Below are 26,734 nucleotides of genomic sequence, written 5' to 3'. Positions count from 1 at the left end.
GCTTCCGTAGATTTATTCGCATACGCGAATACGGAACAATATATAAATGCATACATTCTTGGTCAATGATAGGAGAGGACGACGGAAGAGGACAGGACGTAGCTCCACTTAGGTAGCAAACACTTCCTCCATTTCTCATTTACTTGAAACATTTGATTGATGCTGTTTTAATAACCTGATCACACTTTCAAATTGTTCTACAGATTCTGATGAACAAAAAAATGTATGATTGTATTACCAATTTACCATGCAATATATTTTGGTTGCATGGTATATTATTTTATATATTTGTAAATTAATTATCGAGATAAGGGGTGATCATTATTTTAATTAATAAGAGAAAACATAGGTGGTGTGATTTTTAGATAATCGATTAAAAATTACACCCTTCACTCACGTAGCTACAACCAATTATTAAAAAAAATCACTCAACGATGAGCACACACCAACAAGTGGTATGGCTAAGATTAGTAGGTTTCTTATGAGGTTAGGGAGTTACTGTTATTTCGTTTTCTTTTTTTCGAGGGATTAGGGCAAAAGCTCTACAAATTTTATTATAGAAGAAGAGAGAATCACAAGGTTCACCTCTTAGAAAGGTGTCACAGCGAAGGACATAAGGGATTACAAGAATTGAGCTTGTCATACGCTTTTCATACATGGCGATGATAGAGTCAACCACCTGCAGAACCGTACTATATGCACCATTGAAAATTCTATCGTTTCTTTGAAGCCAAATACCCCAAGTCATGTAGATGATTAAGCCATTGAAATTTCGTCTTTATTCTTTGATCAGTTCTCTTCGGCAAGCTTCCCACCAGTCCAGCATGTCCCCATTGAAGAGGATGCATTCACGAGATGGCGGGAGTGCGATGCGCATCCACATGCGTGTAATGAGAGAAGAATGGAAGTGAATTTTTTTCCTCGAGGGGACATCCCCTCGTTTTGTGCATGTCATTCAAAAAGTTATCAAAATTCGAAACAAAAATAACAAATTTGACCGTGAATTACGCGTTCTATTCATAGTCAAAATTTTTTATTTTTATTTCTACTTGTATAAGTTGAATTTTAATTGGCATGTTGTAAAGTGACATATCACATATTGATCTATCCTACTAAATTTTTTTAATTTTTTTTATGACTTTTTAAGTGACATGCAAAAATGAGGGGATATCCTCTTATGTCATGATTTGAGTTTTCCGAGAAAAATGAATTAAGATAATACATGATCTCTATTTCTATGGCCCTTTGATGGTACCAGGGTTACCACGCATTTTTTAGCGCTAATTAATTAACCACCATCTGAATAGAAACTGCCAAGTGTTACTTATATATATGTACAATATATAAATATATAATTATTTGAATTTGACACACAAAGGGTAAAAACAAACACAACCTTAATTTTCTCGGTTCTTTTCTCCCTCCTTTTGAACGCTTTTGCCCTTCGTTTTCTCGTTCCAAACGCATGCAAATTCATGAATCCCATATAGGCCCGAACGCCGGGATGCCGGCCTTCCTGCACCCGCTCACCACGTCCCTGCTCCCCTCCGGGTTGCTCGTCACCACCACCACCTCCGCGCCCCACCGCCGCGCCGCCGCCACGGCGAGCTCCCGCACGTCCGGCCGCCCCATCACCGCCGTGTCGTGCACCACCACCCGCCCCGCCATGCTCTTGCCGCCCGCCGCCGCCGCCACCGCCGCCCTGATCTCCTCGCCGTAGTTCGCCTCGACGCCCTTCGCCACCCACACCAGCGACAGCTCCGTCGCCGTCGTCGTGCTCGGCTGCATCAGCAGCGACAGGAACACGCAGATGCCCGACCCCGTCGCCACCATGGTCGCCCGCCGGTACATGCCGATGAGGTACGGGAGGCCGGCGAAGTGGACGCCGCGAACCCAGAGGTGGGTCGGCGGGTCGGCGACGAGGCCACGGGTGAAGTCGCCGACGGCGCCGGCGAGCATCGCGTGGGTGCGCCGCCCGTCGGAGATGATGCCGAAGGCGTGCCACTCGGAGAGCGGCGAGCGGCTGATGCGGCCGAGGAGGCCCGCCCTGACGCCGCCCTGGAAGGTCAGGATCGCCGCGTGGGTGGACGGCGCGGTCACCGTCACCGGCACGCGGCGCACGGTGAGCCACGGGAGGGCGGTGAAGAAGGTGATGGCGGCCGCGAGCCTGAGGTCCTCGCGCCCCGCGAGGACGGCGCCGGCGAGCGGGACGTAGGACCTGGCCTCCCGGTCGTAGCCGGCGGAGAGCACGACGAACGTCCAGAGCAGGGCGAGCGCGCCCCAGCCGGCGAACCGGTGCGTCCGCTCGAACACGTTGTGGTGGAGGTGGCGCACGAGCGGGAACGCCGCCGCGCAGGAGAGCGCGAGCAGGAAGAGGATGGCCGACGCGACGGCGACGATCTCCGGCGGCATCTCGTCGCGGCGCCGGAGCGCCTGGACGAGCGCGTAGGCCAGCCACGCGACGGAGGACACGCCGCAGCCGCTGTGGACGCCGCCGAGGGACTGGAGGATCGCCGTGACGCCCGTCTTGGCGACGACCGGCACCCACGGCCGGCCGAGGAGCGCGACGGCGAGCCAGAACACGACGCGGAGCGCCGCCTCGGAGCGGCACAGCGTGAGCGCCAGGATGTTGCCCATGGCGAAGACGGCGGCGCGCCGCTCCGCGTACGGGAAATGGCCGGACGCCGCGAGCGCGACCGCCGCCGCGTTCAGCGCGACGCAGAGCACGAAGAGGCGCTTGTACACGGTGAACAGTCCCTGGTCGAACAGTATGACGGCGAGCCTCGATCGCCTGGCGGTGGCCGGCGCCGCCGCCGCCGACACGCTCGGCTTCTTCTTCCCTTTCAAATCATCCTCGACGTCGGCAGCTGCGGCCGCGGCGACAGCCATCTCCTCGTCGTGGCCGTCAAAGACGGACACGCCATCATCCTCCTCCTCGTCGCCGGAGACGTCGAGGTCGCAGAAGTGGCTGCTGGCGCGGCTCTGCGACCGTCCAACGCCGCCGTCCGGCTTCGCCGGAATGATCCTAGAGAAGGAGGAGTAACGGCTCGACGACAGTAGAGGCAGCCAGATCCACCTTCCGGTGCTCGGCGCCGCCGGTGGCGGCTTGGCAGGGCATGCGGCGGCGGCGGCGGCGGCGATGGCGAAGGGGCTCGCCGGCGAGGGCTTGGGCTCGAAGGTGACGCCACGGCAGCTCGAGAACTTGATCTCGATGGGCTTCGTTGTCAGCTCGTCTCGCCCATCCATGGCGCGAGGCAGTAAGCCTAAGAAACTGACTTGAATTAACTAGGGTTTGGTTTGAAATCGCCAGTGGTTGTAGAATTGCATGTGTATTTATAAGCAGCTGAAGCAAGCAAGCATCAGCATGAATGCATGGGTAGATAGGCTTGATGAAAGTGTTTTCAACTCTATGTCAAGGGGATATACCAGTATTTTTCGTGCAACTCAAATAGTCATCAAAATATTTTTTAAAAAATAATAAGATAAATTACTATGAGATATGCTCCAAACATACACGTTTAAATTCGACCCATGTAAGTTCAAACAAAAAGAACAAAGCGGACCTCTAAAAATATTATTTTTTAGTTATATTTATTATTTTTATTCTAATATAACTTGTATAGTTCGAATGTAAACTTGCGTATTTATGGAATAATTTATCTCATGGTGATCTATCACATTATATTTTTTTAAAAAAAATAATGACTATTTAGGTGGCATATACAATAAAATATATTCTCCTAAGGAATGAAGATCCATCTGAGCTTGATATTACAAGTTGGCATGAAGGTTGTAAAATATATGGGGAGTCTTTGTACTATATTTTGTACTTTGGACTTTCAACGTACTTTCCAAACGTATACAACTATACTTCAATAACCGTGCGGAGTCTTTTGATAAGGAGTACTACTATCTGTCTATCTTTATCCAATTAGTACTACTGTATTCTCACAGCATTATCAAGCTAGTTCTACTCCCCCATTCCATAATATAAGTCACAACCACTTTTTTAGATGTTCTATAATATAAGGGCACCCGTAATGGTTATCTATAGGCTCTCTACAAGAGATCCATGTCAGCATATTTTCCTACTTGGAAGATTAAATAAAGAGAGAGTAAAACTATCTACTAACCTGGAGATAGGCTATAGTGAAAAAGATGCAATGTATTAGAGAGCTATAGATACCCATGTAGACATACTATTGAGGTGGTTTACTATTAATCTAGTCTATTGCTGAGATGCACATGTTTTATAGAGAGCACCTTACTTTACCATTGTGGGTGCTCTAAGGTATGCATGCATGTAGACAATTAACTATGGCCCCTTCTCCATTAAATTATTACTTTTTTAAATCCTCCACTCTCATGTTCTCTAATTCTATGGGATGCATGAATTGTATTTATTATGATAATCCAAATTACAAGATGATAATAATTATTTCTTGGTCTTTGAGTTAAAGGTGATTATGCCTTATATTTTGGAATGGAGGGAGTATTTTTATTTTTATGAAACGCAATACACAAGCAATGCTCATATAAACATGCTCACGTTTACCTTATCCCTATAAATACCTCCGAAAACTAAACCAACGTATCTTGAGAATCATAAAGTCACCGCAGACGCCTCGCGCTCACCCTATACATATAGACACCTCGGAATGCTGAACCAACATATTTTTGAGATTCATGAATTCATTGCAGACGTCTCGCTGTCGACAAATATGTCACTTACCCCTGAAAGAATAATTAGCCATAAGTGTGGGCATCGTACCAAGTCTTAGAACTTAAACCCGGATGAGTAGATTCCACTACCAGAAACTTAATCAGTTGAGCTAAGTTCACTTTGCGTATTTCATTTATATCTCTTAGCACAAGAGAATGTGTGCAACTGTATGCACAGTTCAATTAAGAAATGATGACATAAACATGAAATGCTTTTGGAAATATTCATTTTTTATTTCACTGAATTAAAAAGGTGATGGACAAATAGTTGCAAGTAGATATAAATATAAAGTATATTTAGGCCTTAAAAGCCCATATGCCCTTGTCTCTCGTAGCATGTCATGCAAAAGGTATTAAAAATATTAAAACCTTTTACAACATAGGTTATATATGATAGTGTACCTTCACAAACATACAAGATTCACTATAAAAAAACCCTAATAGGCATAGTAGAGGACACCTTTATATGTGCCAGTAGCCCGAGACATCTAAAATTGGCACATATGAGGGTTTTTTTTTTCATTCCTCTAACTCCTCATATGGACCTAGAATTTAAAACTAGCACACATAACCCCTTGTAAGTACGTATTAATTAAAAAACCGGCACCAATAATATTTGTACCTGTTTTTTTTTAAAAAATTACACTCATATGAAGGACATTGATGCCGGTTTTTTAAATAAACTGACACCCTCAGTAGGAGTCAAGCTGATGAGCCAACCAACTGCCACGTTTTTAATTTGGCTTGTTGCTCGCTGCTCTCTCGCTCTCTCGAAGAGCGCTGCTATGAGTGTCTCATCCTCCTCGCATCCACCACCGCGCCATGAGCATCGCCACAAGCTTGGAGTCGCTAGATCCGGCCGCCACAAGCTCAAGGGTGGCTACATCCACCGTCGTGAGCTTGGGGACGACACCATCCCCTTCTCCCATTCGGCGGCAGAGCATTGCACTCCCTCGGCCTCCACCTCACCATGGCCTACTAACCACCACGAGCTTGGGGCTGGATCCTTTAAACAGTGGGTGGGACCATGAGACGGAGGCAACCACTAACAGAAGCGACGGCTGATCTTGGGGATTTGGGATTTTTGATGGATCCGGTTCTCTTATATGTTGGATTATTTCCTCTACCTCCCTTGTCGATTCCCTAATTAATGTTGTTTTTCCCTTTGTTGTTGTAGTGGATAGTTAGGTACGAATTGGGTAGTAGATGGATTCTGATTTGAGAAATAATGCATTTGTGCCAAAATTTGTGTTTCACTTGATTTTTTATGTTGAAAATAATTTGTGTTTGATGAAGAACAATTTGGAGAACTTTTGTGGGCAACACATCGGCCTGAATTGAGCCAATCCACTTTTTTTTTAAAATCGTGCACCTCATCGGTGTCGATTCTCAATTAGACACTGATGAGGCCGTCATCAACGCCGCCTTCATGGCGTTGGTTGAGGAATCTGGCACCTATGTAAGGTTTCCACCAGCACCAAAGTGAGGTTTTGTAGTAATGATTAATTTGACTTACACATTTACCAAAAAAAAAACATTGAGTATATGTAAGAGTGCATGTAAACACTCACTGCACCATGCCCCAAAATTCTTTAACTTATTTTCCCACTAGTCAGCAAAGAGGACTTATATGCTGCCAAACTATATGTCGGGAAAGCTTTGGCGATAGATGAAGTCTGTCAGGGTAAGTACGTACTATACTGCTCATCATGTCAAATTTATCCTTTTCTCTCTCTCTTTTTTTTCTCTCTCGATATGCCGATTGGGTTTGGACTTTCAATTCTGTTACTAGATATTATATGTCTGTTGTATCTAGATATTATGAAATAAATTTAGAGATTTTAATATTAATTTGGTTCACACAGAACCATGCGAGAGCACATCTGCACATGCCCTTATATACATAAAAGATATTAAGACGTGAAAATGTAATCAGAAAAAAAAGAAGAAAATATATGTCCAGTATAAAAAAAGACCAACGTACCATGCATGGCCGTTTGCACTTTATGAAGATGATGAATTACAGATTTAATAATTTATGACGTTCATAATTCATACAACTAGACGATCGACACACTTGTTTCACTTGTAAAAAATAATCGGAATAAAATGTTTCCAAACATATTAGTGAGAATAATTAGCAATAACTATACTGAGTGGGTACTTTTTTTTTTACGTCTACGCAAGGGAGAGGGGGATTATTAGCAACAATTAGCAATGTACAAACTATTTTGTACTACGATACATCTAATGTGTGTATGCAGTTTTTCGTAATAACTAGGTTTAAATAAGTTAACCTATTATAAGATGTGACACATCCTAATACTATTTATCTGTATAGAAGCATGTCCATGTTTATAGTACTAGAATATCTCATAGTAGATTAACTTATTTTGAAACAAATGGATCATATAGTAGTTATTAATTAGTGGAGTACAAAATAAGCTAGATACGAGGGATTTATAGTAATAAATAGGGAACAATAATTGCACATAACATATCAATGGTTGAGATCGAGCCTAACTATACATTCGGTCATGAACCTAACAACAATAGGGAACTATAAGCTAGATATGAGATCCAATGTACTCGGCTTCACCCATGTTGAGCTTTCAGTCCCAACTATTTAAAAATAATAATTCATCAAGTAATTGGTTTGTACAAATTAAAGTACTAAGTGTACATCTAAAATAATTCAATCAAAGGCCCACTGCAGCCAAATACAGTTTTGTGGCCTGTCGATGGCACTGCACTGTACTACATGATTACAATGTATAGACGGTTGAAATAATGTGAATTCTATTCCAAGTACTTGAATAAGGACTTAGTTGTAGTGTGCCTAACGATAGAAGGAGATATTATCCATTTCCATTACATTAAAAATGTATTTGAAGAAAAAACATAGAATCCTCTCATCTGCCTTGCCACCGCCGAGCTAACTGCTGGGCGCAACACCAGGGATGGTGGGGGCGGGGTTTTAAGAGATGAACTATGAATAGGCGATGGCATCTGCAAGTGGTGGAGGGTGGCAGCGGCTGAAGCGCCGCCTCAATCGGATGTGGTGCCGCTATGCCAGATCTAGCCAGCTACGACCGAAGCACAACTTCAGAGACCCGATGGTCTTGAGGCTCCATCCCTACGTGCCTCCAGAGGCACTTGTTGAATGTGCATGTGGTGGTGGCTGGTGGTTGACAACATCTTCTGTGCAGTGGCTTCACCACATTCCTCTCATGCTTAGCTTCCTCCAGGGCATGGTCGCGGGGAGCTTCGGGTAGGCAATGTCCAGGCTAGTTATAGATGTGGGGTTGGTAGGGAATTGCTAACGAAAGCCTTGCTATGCTATTGGCCCGCTTCAACGATGGCGACACCCTTAAGTGTCGTTCCCCTCCTTGGAGGCGTCATTAATGTGTTTCTCTCCTCTTCCATACACTTTTGCTTATTACCAAAGAAAAGAAGCTTGTTGAAAGTGCCTGCTTTGTAAAAACAATGCAGAAGGAAGCGGGGAATGTCCTGTCCAATTTTAAGGTGAAAACCTCGCTCCAGCTTTCGGATGAGAGGTGGTGGCGAATCATGTTGTATCTCCCATGGGGGCGTTGCTTTAGAGAACCTTCCTCGTGTAGCGGAGACCGTTAGTGGAATTTTGTGTTGGCCTGGGACTTAGCAGCTGGTTTGCAATTCAGTTACTCTTCGGTGATACCATTCGCTTTAGTTCTTGGTGCTGGCAGTGATGTGTATGGGTTCCGATAGGCAGAACAGTCGGACGCTATTTTAGGGAGTCTATTTTCAGTTTTGAGGAGGATGAGGATTACATACAACCTGCAATCCATTTCTCAAAACAATGGTTATGCAAACTTTTATCATTTGTAGATAGTGTTATATCTGCGTAGGCTGATGATGTTCTAATTAGTTTTCTTGTTACCTATCAAGCTATGATACATAAATTGTGGTTGTTCGAGCTACAATATCTATAATAATTGGTTGTAGCTTATTTGGATCAATAGTTGGAATGAGTTCCATTATCTAAAAATGCAACCATTAATATTGTCATATCTTTTTTAACAACAAGTGGCATATTATGACATGTTTTCACACTTTACTTGATTTGGGCCAAATTAACTAGAATTACACGGACAAAAAGGGTAAGACGAGACTGGATATATTATTGGCTTGTATTTCTGGTCAAGTTTAGCATAATCTACAATCAAAGGATTAGTCGGTTTCATAAAATTAGTAGGTTATTTTAATTAAACTATAGCATTAACAAAACCATTTACTTTACCTCCTAGGTGGTTTTGGCACAGTGCCCCCACCCCACTCTCAAACTAGGTATTCTACCCCTAACCTTTCCAATACCGTGTACTCAACCCCTAAGGTGGTTTCTGAAAGGACCTTGATATCACCTAGAGTGTGTGAATAGGTGTTCCTAAAATTTACTTAAAAATTCCAGCAGTTAAAAACATGGTCCGAAACTTCATGACAGCTTTTCTTGCCGAGCAGAGAAAGCTATCCGAAACTTCTGTGGTTCTTCCTATGAAGTTTCGGGCAATTGTAAGTTACTCTTTCAAGCACCTCACAACGAGTAAATTGATTCAGAAGGAAGCCTAAACCACAAAGATATACAACATGTATCAAACAAGAGTTCGTACTAGATGAGAGTTCCCAACCAGCACATAAGGCATATTTTGTAGTTGTGACAAAATCAGATGACAGATGCGTACTACTATATTCACAAAAAAATAGAATGCATCTTCAGTAAAACGAAATATTCAGGAGCTGAAGTGAAAACAAAATCATTTATTGAAAACACACCTCAATTTACTGAATTAGTATCATAACACGGTACTGTTGCAGAAAATTCAATCCATTTTGTTGTTTCAACTTAGAATTATGTTGAATTAATGACAGCTGTGGCTTGAGTATATTTCTCAAACTCTTTAATATAGCTCCGAAATTGCATAGAAAGACTGCAGCAAGGTACGTATCCATGCATGCGTGCCTGATGGCCCGCCAGATATGACAACGGCGCCAGATCGAGAAGCTTGTGACGGCATGTCGGCATGCTTGTAAACTTGTCCTAGATGGAGCTGTGTAGAAGTTCTAATGTAATCTACAAGTACACAATACATCCAAATGGACATCAATCCAGACTGTACATATCAAAGATGTATCCAGTAAACGTATGAAAGATGCATAAAAACATTCCGTGTATTGTGTATGAACAAGTGGATTAACCCGGACCATAGATCTCGATAAAAGTACAATTGAATTTGGTATACAAGCCTTAAAAATATGTTTACAACTCTCTATTTTTTTACTTAAAAAATAAGAGGTGCTTCCATCGTTCGTCAAAAAAACCGGACGAAAAAACCAAATTTATCAGATAAAAAAACCGGGCGAAGAAAGTGCAAAAAAAAACCAAATCTGTCCGATCCAGAAAAAAGAGGCGAAAAAACAACCAAAATTGTCCCATCTAAAAAACCGGGCGAAAGAAAACGTCAAGAAAAAAGAGGCGGAAAAAACCAGCGGAAAAAAAAAACTAAAATAGTCCGATCAAAAAAACCGGCGGGCGAAAGAAAAAAAGCGAAAATAATAATAATAAAAAAAGTCCGACTCCTATCCGATTCCCTCTCAGAAACGAAAAAAAAGTCTAACTATAGATCCGATTCCCCCTTAAAAACTAAAAATCAATCTATACCGTGATATCTCACACATCTCGGTGAAACAAAATGATGCGCCGGATTGAAGATCTGTTTACAAAAACGGAACCTACAAGTGGAGAGCATTCTATTTTTATATGATTTTAATTTTTGGATTTGTACTTTTACATTTGAGTCCCTATAATTTTTATATTTACATTTGAGTCCATATAATCTTGCAATAAGGTACTTGAGGTTGTTTTTGTTAAAAGTAATAATAAAAGAGAGAGAACAAAAGCAGAAAGGTGCATAAAAAGAAAAAGGAAAGCTGCAAATAAAACAGAAAACAACAACAAAAGTTCTGTTTCCCCTAAGTGGCGGAAAAAAACCGTAGATCCGAACGGAAAAAAATACAATTCCTATAAAAGGCAAAAAAAAAGTGGTGAAAAAAATACTAGATTCGATTCCTTTAAAAACGGGAAAAAAGTCTGGTTCCTATAAAGGCGAAAAAAACCGAAAAAACATCTTAAAAAGTTCGTCCGATTCCCCAAGAAAGTGGCGAAAAAATGGTTCGTAAAAAAAAAATAAAAAGCTGGTTCATATAAAATAAATAATGCACACGAGAAAAAAATGGAAAGGACGAAACAAAGTCTGATTTCTAATCAATATATATCTCTTCTCTATCTCTAATATAATCTAACTATTTAAAAAGAGAGAATGCACGAAAAAATAAAAACGATTCAAAAAAAAACACGTGAGAAAAAAGTCAGAAAAAAGCGCAAAAAAAACATGCTAAAAATGCTTTCCATCTTCCATAAAAAAATAAAAAAAACACGCAAGAAAAATTATTTCCACCGTCGGTGATTTTTTTAAAAAAACATGCGAGGAAAAAACTGTCAGAAAAAAGGCGCCATTTTAAAAAATGGTTTTAAAAAACCGTGCAAGAAAAAAACACAGTCTATTAAAAAATCGCTCTGAGTCGGATAGGATCCATCGATTTTTTGCCACCTACTACATGGCTTTTATTTCATCATATATTCTCCTGTATTGATAAAAGCAAAAAAAAAGAACATTTGAAAAAAAAAACAAGCAAAAAACACGCGAGAAAATAATTGTAAAAAAAGGCAAAAAACACACGAGAAAAGAAAAGCAAAAACGGGAGAAAAATATGGTTTTCGTTGTAAATAAAAAAGAAAAAAAAACATGCTAGAAAAAAAACTTTAGAAAGAAATGCGCCATTTCTGAATGGTTTGAGAAAATCGTGCAAGAAAAAAACATTATTTATAAAAAAACAAGCTGCTCATTAAAATACAAACATTGTCATTGAAATGATTATTCATGAAAAACATATATTATCATTAGAATTTTTTCACCCGTGGCAACGCGCGGGCATTTTTGCTAGTGATGTACAATAGATAAAGTTATAAATTGGATTCCATATACAACTCTTATCATATTGTTCCCATAGATAATTGTATACACTAGTAGGTACTAAAGTTGAATGGATTCCATATTTCATACGTAAATCTTAGCTTCTATTTTATTAGAAAAAATGCCCATGCGTTGTAACGGGTGAAGGCTATTTTAACTTATTATTGTTATACGGTTTAGCTAGGGTGAAATTTACTCTGGAAATTCGCTTGATTTTTTTTTTAGAAAATCATGAGCTGCAATTAGGAGTCTAGACTTTCGTGTCAAGTTAGCATGCAAGTTGACTCCTTTTGTATTCCAAAAACGAACAAATATGAAAACTGACTCAAACATAAATCTATATTTTTAAAATCGAACAAAACTAAAAACCAACTCAAATAAGGATGACATATCCAAGTACCGGCAAAAGCATATATAATTTTTATAATAGTAGAGTTAAATCTAATTGTATTTTCAGTACAAATATATTAATAACCGATCTAATACGAGAACTTACCTATCATGATCAGACAATCAATATATGTATCTGTATTTTTAAAATAAAAGTGAGAATTTCAAGATTCTGAAGTGATCGTGGTGTCGCTTTTTGATATATCTTTATAAGATAATAGATAGATAGACAAGAATAGGTAACATATATTTTCTTATAAAGTTATTTTCCACTAGCTAGGGGGGTGGCCTGGCTTGTGAAACAACACTATTCCTAGCATGTATTATCAAGTTGAGCAGGTTGCCCTAGCGATTTTTCTCTTTTAGGAATTGAACTTCAAACCAAAAGTCTATAGTGTTTTTCTTTCCAGAAAAACATTTGAAATTTCTTCGAAAATCCATCGACACAGCTGAAAAGTCTTTGCTGTGTTGGAAGTGTTGGGACTTATTCCATATACTGGTAAAATGCCATATTTTGCTAGGAACATGAGACAAAGGTATTATAATATTTCATAACAAACTATTTTTTTATCAAATATTTTAGTATCCCTTGTAACCAAATGTTGGAGTAACTCACAATATTAAAATATAGGGAAATTTTGCTACAATACACTGCTTATTTGTGGTTTTAGCCCTAGGACACTGCCCAAACTCATTTTTGGGAGAAAACACTCCATAAATATGGAAATTTGCTAGTGGACACCGCGCTGATTAAAATAATAATTTCCGGATGAAGAGGAGAGAGAAATTGCGTGAAATGTCAAAAATACCTTGGGCCCACATGTCAGCTCTCTTATCTCTCTTCTCTCTCTGTTCCCTCCTCCATGACACCACCGCGCGGGCCTTCTCCCTCGACTAACGCCGCGCGCCGACGCCGCCTGACGAAGCATCGCCACGGCCGCGCCACGCCATCGCCGCCCATCACCTGTGCGTCGTCGCGCCGGCCCCAGCGCGACACCACTCTGCCACACCCACGCTGTGGCGGGGCTCCTCGGCGGCATCCTCACGGGCCTCCTGGCCACCCCGGAGCTCTTCTCCCTCGAGGCCTCGAGTCCATGGTTCCGGGACTCCGCGGCGCGTTCTACGGCGGCGGCATCAAGCAGATCGGCAAGCAGCTCGGCGGCGCTGCGTTTGTGATCGCGTGGAACCTCGTGGTCACCACGGCCATCCTCCTTGGCATCGGCCTGTTCATCCCGCTGCGGATGCCCGACGAGCAGCTCATGATCGGCGACGACGCGGCGCACGGCGAGGAGGCCTACGCGTTGTGGGGCGACGGCGAGAAGTTCAACGCGACACAGCATGACCTATCGAGGGGTGGCGGCGGCGGCGACAGGGACGGCCCCGAGCGGCTCTCCATCCTAGGCGCCAGGGGCGTCACCATCTAGCTCTAGGCGTGCTGCGGCGTTGGTCGGGGGAGAAGGCCCGCACGGTGATGCTCGTCGTGGAGGGAATAGAAAGAGAAGAGAGCTGACATGTGGGCCAAGGGCATTTTAGACATTTCACATAATTTCTCTCTCCTCTCCAATCAGAAATTATTATTTTAATCGGCACGATATCCACTGGCAAATTACCACGTTTATGGAGTGTTTTCCCCCAAAAGTGAGTTTGGGCAGTGTCCTAGGGCTAAAATCACACGTAAACAGTGTCCACAACTAGAGACTTTTAAAGAAACTAGTTGAATGCTTATGCATTGCAATAGGAATTAAATGAGAAGAAAATTCCCTGTGTACCCCTAAAACTTCACCCAATCCCTTTTATGCCCCTAAGATTTGCTCATTCCCTTTCATACCCCTAAATTTCAGTTTGGATCTCTTCTATACCCCTTCTATTAGTTGACCATTAAATTTCTATCATAAAGTCCATTTTACCCTTTGCTATCAACAAAATATAAATTTATGAAGTATATTGATGAATTGTATAAATTTATTGTGTGCGACTATTATATGTATCAGTTTATTTTGTGAGATAATATTTACCAAAAAAATATTTTAGTTTCGCCTTGCGAAGGGAAAACAAAAATAATTTTTATCTATGACAACTCTTTGGTATCAAGAACTATAAATTTATGAAGTATATTGATGGAGTATATAAATTTATTGTATATAATTATTATATTTATGAGTTTATTTTGTGAGATATTTTTAACTAGAGTAATATTTTAGTTTCGCCTCGCGAAAGGAAAACAAAACTATTTTTTATCTATGACAAAATTTATTTTAGATAAAACAAAAAAATATTTTTTTTACCATTAGAAACTGTATATATAGCATAGTTTGTTATAGTAATACGGAATTTTTTATAATATAAATCTTGTTACGTGAGATAAAAGTTATTTTTGTTAAATAATATCTCACAAAATAAACTCATAAATATAATAGTTGTATACAATAAATTTATCCACTCCATCAACATACTTCATAAATTTATATTTTCTTGATACTAAAAGGTAAAATGGACTTTATGATATGAATATAACGGTCAACTAACAGTCAACTGATGAAAGGGGTATAGAAGGGATCCAAATTAAAATTTAGGGGTATAGAAGGGAATGCGCAAATCTTAGGAATATAAAAGGGATTGAGCAAACTTTCAGGGGTATACAAGGAATTTTCTCTTAAATGAGAGAACCCCACCATACACTTTAAAGCCTCAAAAATTAAAATAAAATTTTATTGTAAAATATTGAGGTTATATTATTTGTCATCATTTTTACTCCACGTCAAAAGAAAATTTTTCATGTTTGATGGCTCGAGGCTAGGAAAGGGATAAAATCCACCAACCTTGTTGGGTAATGGGTGGTGACAGACCTACCGATCATCATTATTAGGGTCTTTAAAGGAGTATAGGTATAGAAATTCAGAGGAGACCAAGCTCGTGATCATCTTGAAATCATTCGCTCAAGATCTAGTCGTCTACTCCCTCTGTCCTAAAATATAACAACTTTTATACCTTAGGATTTGTTCCAAAATATAACAACTTCTCCACCAACATTCTCTTCCTAACCAATCACAATCTTCCACCATTCACTTTTCCCATCTACCTCCACTACACATCCAATCACAACCCTCCAACATTTACTTCTACCTACTTTTTTAATAACTGTGTTCAACTATAAAACTTATATTATGGGACGGAGAGAGCAGTTGTGTTGTCAACTCTCAACTGAAATGTAGTAATGTGTTGTTTGCTGCCATTCACTCGTTCAGGACATATGGCTGGCAGAAGTTCTTTGCTGCAAGGAAGCAGCAACTGCAATTTTAATGGTTAATAGGAGTATTTCTACGACGGAGTACATGTATGTGCTTCAGACTTCAGAGCGTACGTTGCAGAACATGAATGCGTGAACGAGCGTGTGATTGACTTCTACATGTAAGAAGTAATCGACGGCGCATCTTTGAAACACGGTTGCTGTCGACCGTTTCAGCTGATGAAACGATGATCTCACACTGACACACACATAATTTATCTCAGCATATCAGTGATATCCCATTTTCTATACATAGAATAATTAATAATCCCTTTAATAATTAAATAAGTGGTGATTAGGATCTAGGAATTAAAAAAATGGGAAGGACGAGGTGAAAAAGAACGTCCCAGATATGGACGCAGTTAAGAGCAGCGTCCAACGCCACGGATCATCTCCGTTTCAGGTTATAAGACGTTTTGACTTTGGTTAAAGTCAAACTGCTTCAAGTTTAACTAAGTTTGTAGAAAAAATAAAAATATTTTCAATTCAAGACAAATTTATTATAAAAATATATTGAATTATTGATTTAATAAAACTAATTTGGTACTATAAATATTACTATTTTTGTCTATAAACTTAGTCAAACTTGAAGTAGTTTGACTTTGACCAAAGTCAAAACGTCTTATAACCTGAAACAGTCAAAACGTCTTATAACCTAAAACAGAGGGAGTAGTATTTAAATTGGCTTGATGGACTAAACAACTAGAAAGAAAAAAAAAGGAATTGCTAAAAAAAACTATTGACATTCTTCCAAAACATATAATTTCATGAACCATCATATTGCATTGAGATTCGCGCAAGAAAGCGGGAAAAAAATGGTGCGACGTTACAAGCGCGGAGCTAGCTATCTGAACAAGTTTTCTATTGACGATTTCTTATTACTTACATATATAAGTTACAATTATAGTATAATTACAGTAGATTTAAAATGTAATTATACTTTAATTACACTATAGTTACATTTAAAAGTTTTCTATCAAAAAGGTTATTATCAAAACTTATGTAGCTCTACAATGTACAATGTAGTTATAATGTAGTTATAGTATAATTATAACAGAGTTACGATGTAATTACACTTTAATTAAAATATAGTTATATTTGAATTTTTTTCATAAAAAATACTACGTACTCCCATTTATCGACATGACTATACATCTGTAATGATAAAACATTCAAAGTTAGTCAAATCTTATGCTATAGGAAGTACTCTCCCCAAGCTGATAATACTCATCGTTTTGGATAAGATTATTATCAAATTTTAAAAACTTTAATTATAAATAACATCTAAATCATTTGTCTTAAAATGCATTTCAAAATAATCATAGATTTATTGATATTTCTATATATATTTTAATAAAAGAATAGTGGTTAAAATTGTTTTTTAAGACCGTGTTCTTTTCAAAAGGACCAGTATTATTAATCTATAGAGCGAGTACCATGTTGTGTCAAACACAACCTTGTCATAATGATCATGGAATCCGGTAGGTCTTTATTTGTAGAGCTTCAGAGACAGTTGGATATTTGCCTCACATGTTAGCACATAAATGGATGAGATATTTGATGTTCTGTAGGCATAAACATATAAGTTATAATAAATTGCGCTGTAGCAAGACAGAAAAACAATGAAATGTAAACGACCACAATACGTTTGGGTTAAGCAAAAAAACATGGGAATATTTTCTCAACTAATGAGTATGGATACACACTCGTTGCCACAATCATGATTCAGAAGAGCAGCAGTACGGCAGAACATTTCACAGGAGAAATATTGGATGTTTACCTTCTTTCTAAGATAGAATTTCAGGATCAAGAATAAATTTCGGGACACGCCTATGGATCGGTCGCCCGATCGATTTGGAGAAAAATCAGGCGCACTAATTTTTCTCTTAAATTATTTATCTAAATCATGATCCGATTGCACCATTAAATTTGTTGCAATTAAATCTTCAAAACAAGACCACACATGAATATATTCCGACAAAAAAAATTAGCTTATTATTGAATTATTTTTAAATGTTGCACGATGTTCCACCAAGCATATCAGAATTGTTTCACTAAGTAGATCGAAAATGTTTCACTCGTTTAAATTGGGTGTTGTTTCACCTTATATAAAAACAATGTTTCAGCAAATAGCGAAAGAATGTTTCAGTTCACTACAACATTAAATCTATACATAGTGAAACATTGTGAGTACACTAGGTGAAACATTTTTTGGTGGAACAAAAAATAAACCAAATTCCCTTAATAGGGGGTTTCCAAAATATGTGGGTTTTTTTTGTTGCAATGGAATGTTTCGTTCACTGTATTAGATCTATAAATAGTGAAACATTGTGAGTACACTAGGTGAAACATTTTTGGTGGAATAAAAAATAAACCAAATTCCCTTAATAGAGAGTTTCCAAAATATGTGGGTTTTTTTGTTAAAAAAGAGTATTTTAATTCACTGCAACATTATATCTATAAATAGTGAAACATTGTAATTACACTATATGAAACATCTTTTGTGGAAAAAAGGAGAGAGAAGTGGGTGGGCCCACACGTGGGGGGAGGAGCGCGCAAGGGGAGCACCCAATCCGGCTCCCCCCGCGCCGGGCGACCGACGTGAATCATTTTCGTAAATTTCGGTTGTCTTCACAAAAAGTCCACGTGTCAAGAAACAAGCCAGTGCAAAAATTAACTTATGCTTTGCATCAATATCGATGAACTAAATACAATGTGAGCGTAGCTTAACTTGTTAGGTTTCTTGTGGTGGAATCAGCTCATGAACTTAACATGGATGTTCACATTTATGACTAATTATTTTTTCATTGATAGACAACATACTCGTCGATAGCGAGACAATTACAGTGACGTTGGCCAGTTTTTTGGAGGTGCTAATAGGGACGAGTGTGCGCGTATTGAGAGTATATGCGTTTGTGCTATGTCTCTAAAAAATTCAAGGAACTAAATGTCAACGTAATCATTCGACAAAGTTTGTCATTCTATATGAAAACCTAAATGGATTGACTATACAACATGTGAGAAAATCCACCCCACAATTTTCGTTTTTTTATCGTTACATCTGCTTTAATATTCGTGTAATTCTTTGACCATAACTCTCTCCTATTCCTCCTATTTCCCTTCATGCACCACCACTTCTCTTTAATCGATCAGTCAGCCTCATCCTCCTCCCAATCCGCCACTGCCCACCACGTCACTACCCAGCCTTGCTAGCATCGGAAACGAGTCAATCGTGCCAACGAGGTCCACCATACCTTCCCCTTCCCCTCCCCTCCCCCCCCCCCCCCCCAAGTTAAGCCATCGGCAGAGAGTACCTACCCGTCATCTTTTCCATCTCCGATAGTCCCCCACCAAAGGCGCCACCTCTGCCCCCTCCTAGCTTTGCTCCCGCTACCAACACCAGTCAACCGCCCTCTCCTGCCCCCGTGGCTTCAGCGGCAACGCTGACGCCACCTCCCCGCTCACCCATTCCACCGCCCACTGTTGGGATGTTGCCTCCACGGGCCACGGTCATCCCTCTAAGACCGGGGAACTCTCCCCCTCTCCCTCCCCCCTTCCAACCCAAACCTCAATCCCGAAACTCTAACTAGTCAGGTTGTGGCCATCTCATCGGAGTTGTGCTAGAGCTAGAGAAGAAGGATTGGAACACGAATCATGGTGTGGATCCAATGATGGAGAATTAGACAGAAAATTCACCCTAAAATTCTACCGAATGATGGTTAGCAATTCCGAAACATAAATGTATCATAGTAAACGGTAAAGACTAAACCGGCTCAGATCAACAATCCGAACGAGTTTTATAACAGAACGAATTTTCTACCTAAAAACCATAGTTGCGAGACATTACGATCTACGACAAAGACATTGTATATGAAGACGGACATATAAGGATTCTAGAAATCCCAATGAAGCACAAAAGTAGCTGAATTTAAATTGCAGACGAGGGATCTGCCAATCTGAATGAAGGCGACCCCCTCGCCTAACCCTGTCAGTCAGTGGGAAAAATATATAGTGGACCATAGGATGTAAAATTAGATGAGATTTATCCACGTCAGTATGAGTAAACTTTTACTTCATGTATGAGGAAAACTTATAATGAAACTTTATTACTATTGTAAAAGTTTTATTTACGGTGACATTGATATGCAGCAAACGTACATTTCCATTACATATGTGGCATTATACATGTTTCCATAGTAAAGCTGGTCTGTTGATGACGATAGGTGGACACGCGTGGACGCGCCTCGCGGCGGCGGAGGATAGATGAGGGGAAAAAATTAGAAATAATACAACTTTAATAGAAAATTACAAAATAAATGTTGGTTGACTGAAATCACAAATTTAGCACCCTGCCAAACAGCCGTAGCTTGACATATCCTATCAAAAAGAGCATGCATGGGAATTGACTTGATTAAAAAAAACGAAAAGAGCAAGCATGCAGGTGGACTATCGAAACCCCAAAGTTCCATAAATCGAACTCCCAAAATTCGATAGGTGTTGCTCACATGTAGCAGTCTACTCAGGGCGTGGCTAATGGGCGGATGATTGCCCACAGTGATCACCCCCCATCCCCCCCCCCCCCCCCCCCCCAAAACGCTCCTCTCCTTCTCTCTCTGCTACACCATAAATTTAAAAAAAATAAAAAAACAAAGCTGAAAAAATTTATGTATAGAAATACTATATAAAAAAAATATTTGAATTTAAATTCAAATTTAAAACGGGTATGTAAATTCTTGACTTATAAACTTTGGGTCTATAAACTAATATTTGAATTCAAATTTAAATTTGAATCGGGTATGTAAACTTTTGACTTACAAATTTTAGATCTATAAACTTTAGGTGTATAAACGTACTATATATAAAAAATATTTGAATTTAAATTCAAATTTGAATCAGATATATAAACTTTTGACTTATAAACTTTGGGTCTCTAAACTTTAGATGTTTAAACTTGAGGTGTACAAACTTTAGGTGTATAAATTTACTAAAATAGAAAAGTAATCGGTGCCAAAAAAAAAAAAGAAACCACGTGGAGAAGGGGACGTGATCGCTAGGGGCAATCGATCGCCTATTAGCCTTTTCGGTCTACTCATATGTATACGCACGCATCCCAATTTCTCCTTTTTTTTAACCGTGCTAACCCTATCAAACAACCGTTGTTCGATAGGTAATTTCAGTCAACCGACATCTATTTTGCCAATTTTTCATTGAAGTTGTATTTATTTCTGAAAAAAAAAGAAATCATCCACGGGAGCTGTCGTGAGGAGCAGCTGAGAGCGGCGGCCCGTGGGCCGCAGCCATGAGGAGATTGGCGCGGTGGACCAGAGACAAGGCTTCCAATTCCGTTTGTGAAACCAGAAAGTGGACGCTGACCAGACCTTGGACGCCGTCGACAATACCAGAAAGTGGTATCGTCCTGCCCATTTTCCTAATTTGTTGCCTCTAATTACTATTCATTTAATTGAAGGATTATTGATTACTATAAATAAAAGAAGTCGGGTGTCAGGGTGAATCATGTAATGACATGTCAGGAACGAAGTATCTGAACAATACCAGGTGCCACCTGACCTGGTTGTGTGAAGTTTGGAACTGCATGTTCATTGGTTTGGCCGACATGGATCCTCTTGAATGGTTCATTCTGTTGCTAGGTAGTACGAGTATGAGACAGTTTCCTGTTCCTGATCAACATGACACCAACAGATGAACCTACTCGGAATATTTGGCAACTAATTGGTCAAAATGATGAAATTAACCGTGCCAGAATTGCTCCATGGAGCCTGACTTTGGACATTGTTAGTTGCCAAACATTCAGAGTTGATTCATGTGCTCGTCTGACAGCTTTAGCTTCTCTCGGAATCAGAACTTCTTCAAACAGTCTACTTCTCATTCAGATTCTGAGAAGTTAAGCTTATAGAATCTAGAAAATGAATTAGAAGACAGAATCCAATTTTCCCAATTTCTACAGATTCACTAGCTGCTTATCATTTTACCATAATCTAAAATTCCTCCGAACAGGCCCAATCTCTTAGAAGACAGGAGGACCAATTTCAGAAATGGAACTGAACATTGCAGGGTGATCATATACAGCAGACTGCTGAACAAGCAAGCATCAAGTATACGCTTTTGTTGTAAGGAAATTAGGCCTACAGTACTGAATACATTGTCCTTTTGGAGATGAATCATGAACCTTGTTTCCTATATAGAGTATACTATATAGCATGGCAACCTGACCATACTAAAAGATAAACTATACGGTGTACTTTCTGTTTCCCGTTGCAGTAAATTTCTGAGAAACTAAATGGGTTGGGCAAAGCCATGGACATGGCAATTGCAAATTTCTGCTCTACAAAATCTCTTTTCTACCTGTAGCAGAAAAATGGATTTGAGAAGTACAAAGATCCCCAACCAATGCTCTTCTCACCTTTGAGAAGTGTCCAAGGGGATGGGGCCTGTTATATCTATATTGCTCCTTAATACTCTACATGCCCTAGAGCTCAGAGGATCAAATAAAAGAGCTCATAGAATCATACGTTACAGTGTTTGTTGGGTTATCTGTACATTGATGAAGTTGTGAGACTTTGTATGCTCCACCCCGACAAGTTTCTGAAAGAGGAGGGTTGGCATATGACCCTAGCACCCCTTGAATGATAATCTTGTAGGTTGCCTCGGTGAAGTGGAGACCATCCCATGAAGTGTACTTTGATGGGTCAGAGCAGACCACAGACCCAGGGTGCCCGCACAATATTGACGGAGAACAATTGTATGGAGCATCACTTCCACAACACGAGTTCAGCGGGACAGTGAAACCTGCAATAGCACAAAACCTTTCTTAGCCCCATTTTTGTCAATAAGAACCAAAAGTTTTATGCGGAATACATAGTTTCCTGTGTTTCTATTTCTGCTTATACTTCTCTTCCATCTGGTAAAAGTGGTCAGTTTGAAAATAGAGAAAAGGGGGGGGGGGGGGGGGGGGGGGGGCGCCGACGAGTTTGTTGACTTTGTATCAAATGCTGGGCCTTATGCTATGAATGCGACTAGTGAACCTTATGTTGTAAACATTGGCTTCTGTATGTGTTACGTGGATAGGTTAAGCATCTTCAAGCTCTGATTTCGATTAATCGCCAGTAGTTATTTAACACTTCAGATGATTAAAAACTACCTCGACCATGTTTAAGAATGCCTATGCATATGAAGATAAGTGCAAGGCTAGTTTAGATCCCTGCTGGTGGGGTGCAGACTGTGCTGCATCATCAAGGTCACAATAAGATCAAGAACAGTGGAGCACGAAATAGGTTTCTGCAACTTATTCAGTAGCATAGGTAAAAGAATACCTATTTTCGCCTATCTGAATTATCTAAGATCATATAGTGTTACTAATAAAAAATATAGCACAAGAATATACCAACTTTACAGACCATTAGTTACTTATACCTAAAGTCAACAAGTTACTCCATCTGTCACCAAAACATGTCTTTGTGGACATGAGGTAACTTTTAGAACATTGAGAATCAATATGGATACATAAAGTTCATATGATATATGCTAGCCATGTTAACAGTTTTAGCAAAATTTAATAGAATAAATTTTAATTGGCTCATGGACTCATCAAGTCTATAGAAGCTCATCGAAGTCAGAAAGCTTTGTATATCATGGAGGGCCAATACAGGCTATATCCAGTAAATACTGACAGGTTTTAGCATATACTATCAGATCCATGTTGACTATAACCATCAGCTTCTTCCTAATTGAAGTTTATTCACGAAATGAATGTAATGCAGGCCAGGTACGCTTGGAAGTTTTGAAGGCTCATGTAAATTGACTAAGGTATGCTTGACCTATAACTAAATCTCAAATATTCTTACCACTTATAAAATGTGCTCTCTGTGTTAATAATTTTTTAGTTGGAAGGTGGAACTCACCAAACTGGAGTGGGGCAAGGAATATATTCAATGCAGCACCATAATAATCAGCATAAATGATGGATATATCGGGGTAAAGATTCCTGAGCTTCTCCAGCTCCTCCTGAAGCAATCGATTATGGTACTCGGTGAATTCATTTAACCATTTAATGCACCCTGTTTTCTCATCATAGTAGTCTTCCTTTTGGCTTGGAAAGATTGAGAGATACAATGGTACACAGCCTATTGGAAAGTTTCCTGGAACAACTAGTTTCTTTGCTCCAAGGTTTATGAGCTCCTGCAAAACTGTAAACTATGAACACGGCTTCATAAAAATTCACCATCGCACATAAATGTAAAGGCAGGTGATATGCATACCGTGATAGCTGAGGTTATGGTACCGACAACCTTAGGAACAAGCTCGTGTAGCTCATCTAGAGATTTCCCCCTGACAATTAGATGGTTGTAATCATTTCCGCCTACCTCTCCCACAAGGAAAAGTGACTTGGTCATGATATCATTGAGTTCTGCACAGAGATAGACAATAATTTAGCGGGCATGTAGCTCGAGATTTAGGTTTTTAAACTTGTGACATCAGAAAAATGAAACGCACAGGTATTTTGGAATCAACTTGTGACTTGTGAGGAGAAACCAAAAATGAAACCCCCCGTATGTTGTTGTAAGGTGGTTCGTTCATAATATTTTGTATGCATAGTATCAAGATGCTGAGAAAGTATTATAATTGGCTTTTGAGTTCCACTATGTGTACTTCATCGATTTTGGAATTATGGACTTGGCTTTTATGTCTCAACCATGCATGTAATTCAGTGCCACTCTAGAACAGTTAGACGAGATGATTTTGCTTTGACAACCCAGTAAAGATTTTCTAACATGTTGCTGCTGGTTAAAACCTGTCAAACCAGCCTGCTGGTTAAACATGGTTCCACAAATATCCTACAATATTTGCACAGCCGGCTATCTCATCACATATAAGGACACAGAATGTTTTCACCTAATCAGAAGGCTCCAAGTAGCAGTTTTGCGGTGCCATTTAACTAGTGAACTTTAGCTTACAAGTCAACTAAAAACAAAGTGCTTGCTTGCAAGTTGCAAACAGGGAAAGGAGCCACTCTACTAAATGCAGCAATTTGCTCGTACTGAACAACCATTCTGGCCAGTAGGTGGCCAGCTCATCTGCACGGTTTTCAGCATGTTTGGACACTATTTACTGTATCCACTGGCATGCTGTGATGCCACGCTCACATGTTTCCTTGGCGTCTACTAACACGGTTAATAACGGCTCATGCATCGATCAGCTTATCCGACATACTAGTAGCAACAGCAAAGAACTCCAGGTCTCAGGAGGGTGACGTACCGGACTCTGACGAGGAGACGGTAGTGAGTAGCTTCTTGAACCACTGCATCTGCTCATCGAGGGAGTGCGGCGTCCATGTCGGCTCCACGCCGCGGTCCCGGAAGAATGATCCGTTGAGGGCGGTGGCGCCGCCGACCGCGAAATTTGCGCCTTGCCGGAAGTCGCCGCCAGCCAGGTACGGCGGCACGAACGGCAGACCAAATGCTTCCGCTGGTCACGCAAAGAAAAAAAAAAAAAGAATGTTAGTGCACGTCATCTCTAAGGACAATGAAGCTAGCGACAGCAGCTGCTAAGATGCAAGAACATGAGGAAGCCAACCCCATGGAACAGATACTATTAGCAAAGGACACAAAATTTGGGAAGACTGCAATAAAAGTGTTGACCACGTGAGTGATGTGAATGCTGATTCAGTGGTGGTTGGAGCTACCGATTTGTGTGCTTGTTCAAGAAGACGATGCCATCATGGTCTGTTGGTTGGGGGAAACTGGGGAAGGTAAGCAGATTTTGCGGATACGCCCTGTATAAGTTGGGTATTTTGCAGTGAAATTTGCTATAACTAGTTCACATCTCTGAACCACACGCGCATTTCAAATTGTTATGATCAGTGAGGCCAATTGATAAATTTGCAGATACAAGTAAATTTGTGGCTTATTCTTGTTCGATGCATTGCAGGCATACAAAAACAGTGGAAATTATCATACTATATCATCGCCACACCGCTTATGCCGGCTCACAAGAAGAAACGATGATGAATTTATTACTTGAAGAAAAATCAAACGCGTGGAGTATTCATCAAGGAGAGAAACCAAGAACCAAAAAGTAGTAACTAATCAATCCAATTACCCGGCTACTACTAATCTTCAAGTAGATTGCTGCATCGATTGATCCATTCATACCACCAAAACGTAGGAGATTTTACCAGAGAGGGACCCGACACCAACAGAATAAACAAAACAAACAGGGAAGCCGAAGGGGGTCCCGGTCCCGGATGGCAGGATGAGAGAAAAAAAATCTGAAGAAAAATGAAATGAAGAGGAGGAGGAGGAGGGGGGTGATACCGAAGAAGTCGAGGAGGTTGCGGCCGTCGGAGTAGCGGCCGGAGGGGCGGCCGAAGAAGGTCTGGCCGTAGGGGAGGCTGCGGGCGGGGTCCGGGAAGTCCTCCGGCACGGAGAGCAGGAAGTTGCCGGTGTCCGTCAGCGAGTCCCCGAAGCTGAATATCCTCTCGAAGCACACCCCCACCCCTCCTCCTCCTCCCCCCTCCCCCTTCCCCTCCGCCGCCACGCCAACGAGGACGAACGCCGCCACCGCCACGACGACGATCCGCGCGTCCCCCGCGAATGCCATCGCCAGCCACCCAAACTCACCGACCAAACCGAGCACCACAATCCGCAGAAGAAGAAGACGACGACGACGAAGAACACGGCGGCGGCGGCCGAGGGCTTTCTCTCTCTAGAGGTGGAGGTGGAGGAGGAGGGGGGTGGCCGCCGTTGACATGGGAGGAGGGAGGAGAGAGAAGGGGAGAAGCAGAGGTGGTCGCGGTTTTAAAGCGGATCCGGACGACTCGCTTTGCTCCGTCCGTCGACTGGGAAACGTTTCGTGTCCTTTAATTTTTTATTCTTTTTTTCCCCCGGGAGATCGGCCCCACCTGGCATACGGCGAGAATGGCCTCTCCGACCGCGCGCGGGTTGTGTCGTGTGTGTGTGGCGGGAGGCGGTTGGGCGGGCGGCCGCGACGTGGTGGATGGAAGAAACCGATCGGTGGGGTTCGGTTCGGGGGGGCTCTCCGCCCATCGTCGTCGACAGCGATTTCCGCCGTGCTCCCGCGTCGTTTTTACGGGTGAGGCCGCGCGCGCGTGCGGCCATGCGCCGCGGCTGGCTGCTGCTCGGCGAGAGGAGAATGCGCGGCGGTTTGGTTTGGCGCCTTGTTCTCTGTTGGTTCCGGGTGTTGTGTTGTGTTGTGTGATGTGTACCAAAGTCGGGAGGTCCAAAACCAAGTG

The 26,734-nt window shown here is 41.0% G+C and overlaps 2 protein-coding genes across 2 annotated transcripts; both read right to left on the bottom strand.

Annotated features, from left to right (window-relative positions):
- Window positions 1-1,237: 1,237 nt before the first annotated feature.
- Window positions 1,238-3,281, bottom strand: LOC127759977 (adenylate-forming reductase 06235). The gene has a single exon (XM_052284186.1). It carries the CDS (start codon window positions 3,244-3,246, stop codon window positions 1,474-1,476), a length of 1,773 nt encoding a protein of 590 aa, XP_052140146.1. The 5' UTR covers window positions 3,247-3,281; the 3' UTR covers window positions 1,238-1,473.
- An 18,229-nt stretch (window positions 3,282-21,510) lies between these two features.
- LOC127757778 (GDSL esterase/lipase At1g28570-like) lies at window positions 21,511-26,256 on the bottom strand. Its single transcript, XM_052283355.1, has 5 exons — window positions 25,797-26,256; window positions 24,739-24,948; window positions 23,742-23,890; window positions 23,385-23,661; window positions 21,511-22,272 (listed from the first exon to the last, which is right to left on the bottom strand). Exons 1-5 carry the CDS (start codon window positions 26,080-26,082, stop codon window positions 21,968-21,970), a joined length of 1,227 nt encoding a protein of 408 aa, XP_052139315.1. The 5' UTR covers window positions 26,083-26,256; the 3' UTR covers window positions 21,511-21,967.
- Between the last annotated feature and the right edge of the window lie 478 nt (window positions 26,257-26,734).

Source organism: Oryza glaberrima, chromosome 1 (genome assembly GCF_000147395.1).
Source record: "Oryza glaberrima chromosome 1, OglaRS2, whole genome shotgun sequence".
Taxonomy (NCBI): Eukaryota; Viridiplantae; Streptophyta; class Magnoliopsida; order Poales; family Poaceae; genus Oryza; species Oryza glaberrima.
The sequence above is the reverse complement of the archived record's forward strand: the minus strand, read 5'-3'. Positions and strand labels throughout refer to the sequence as shown.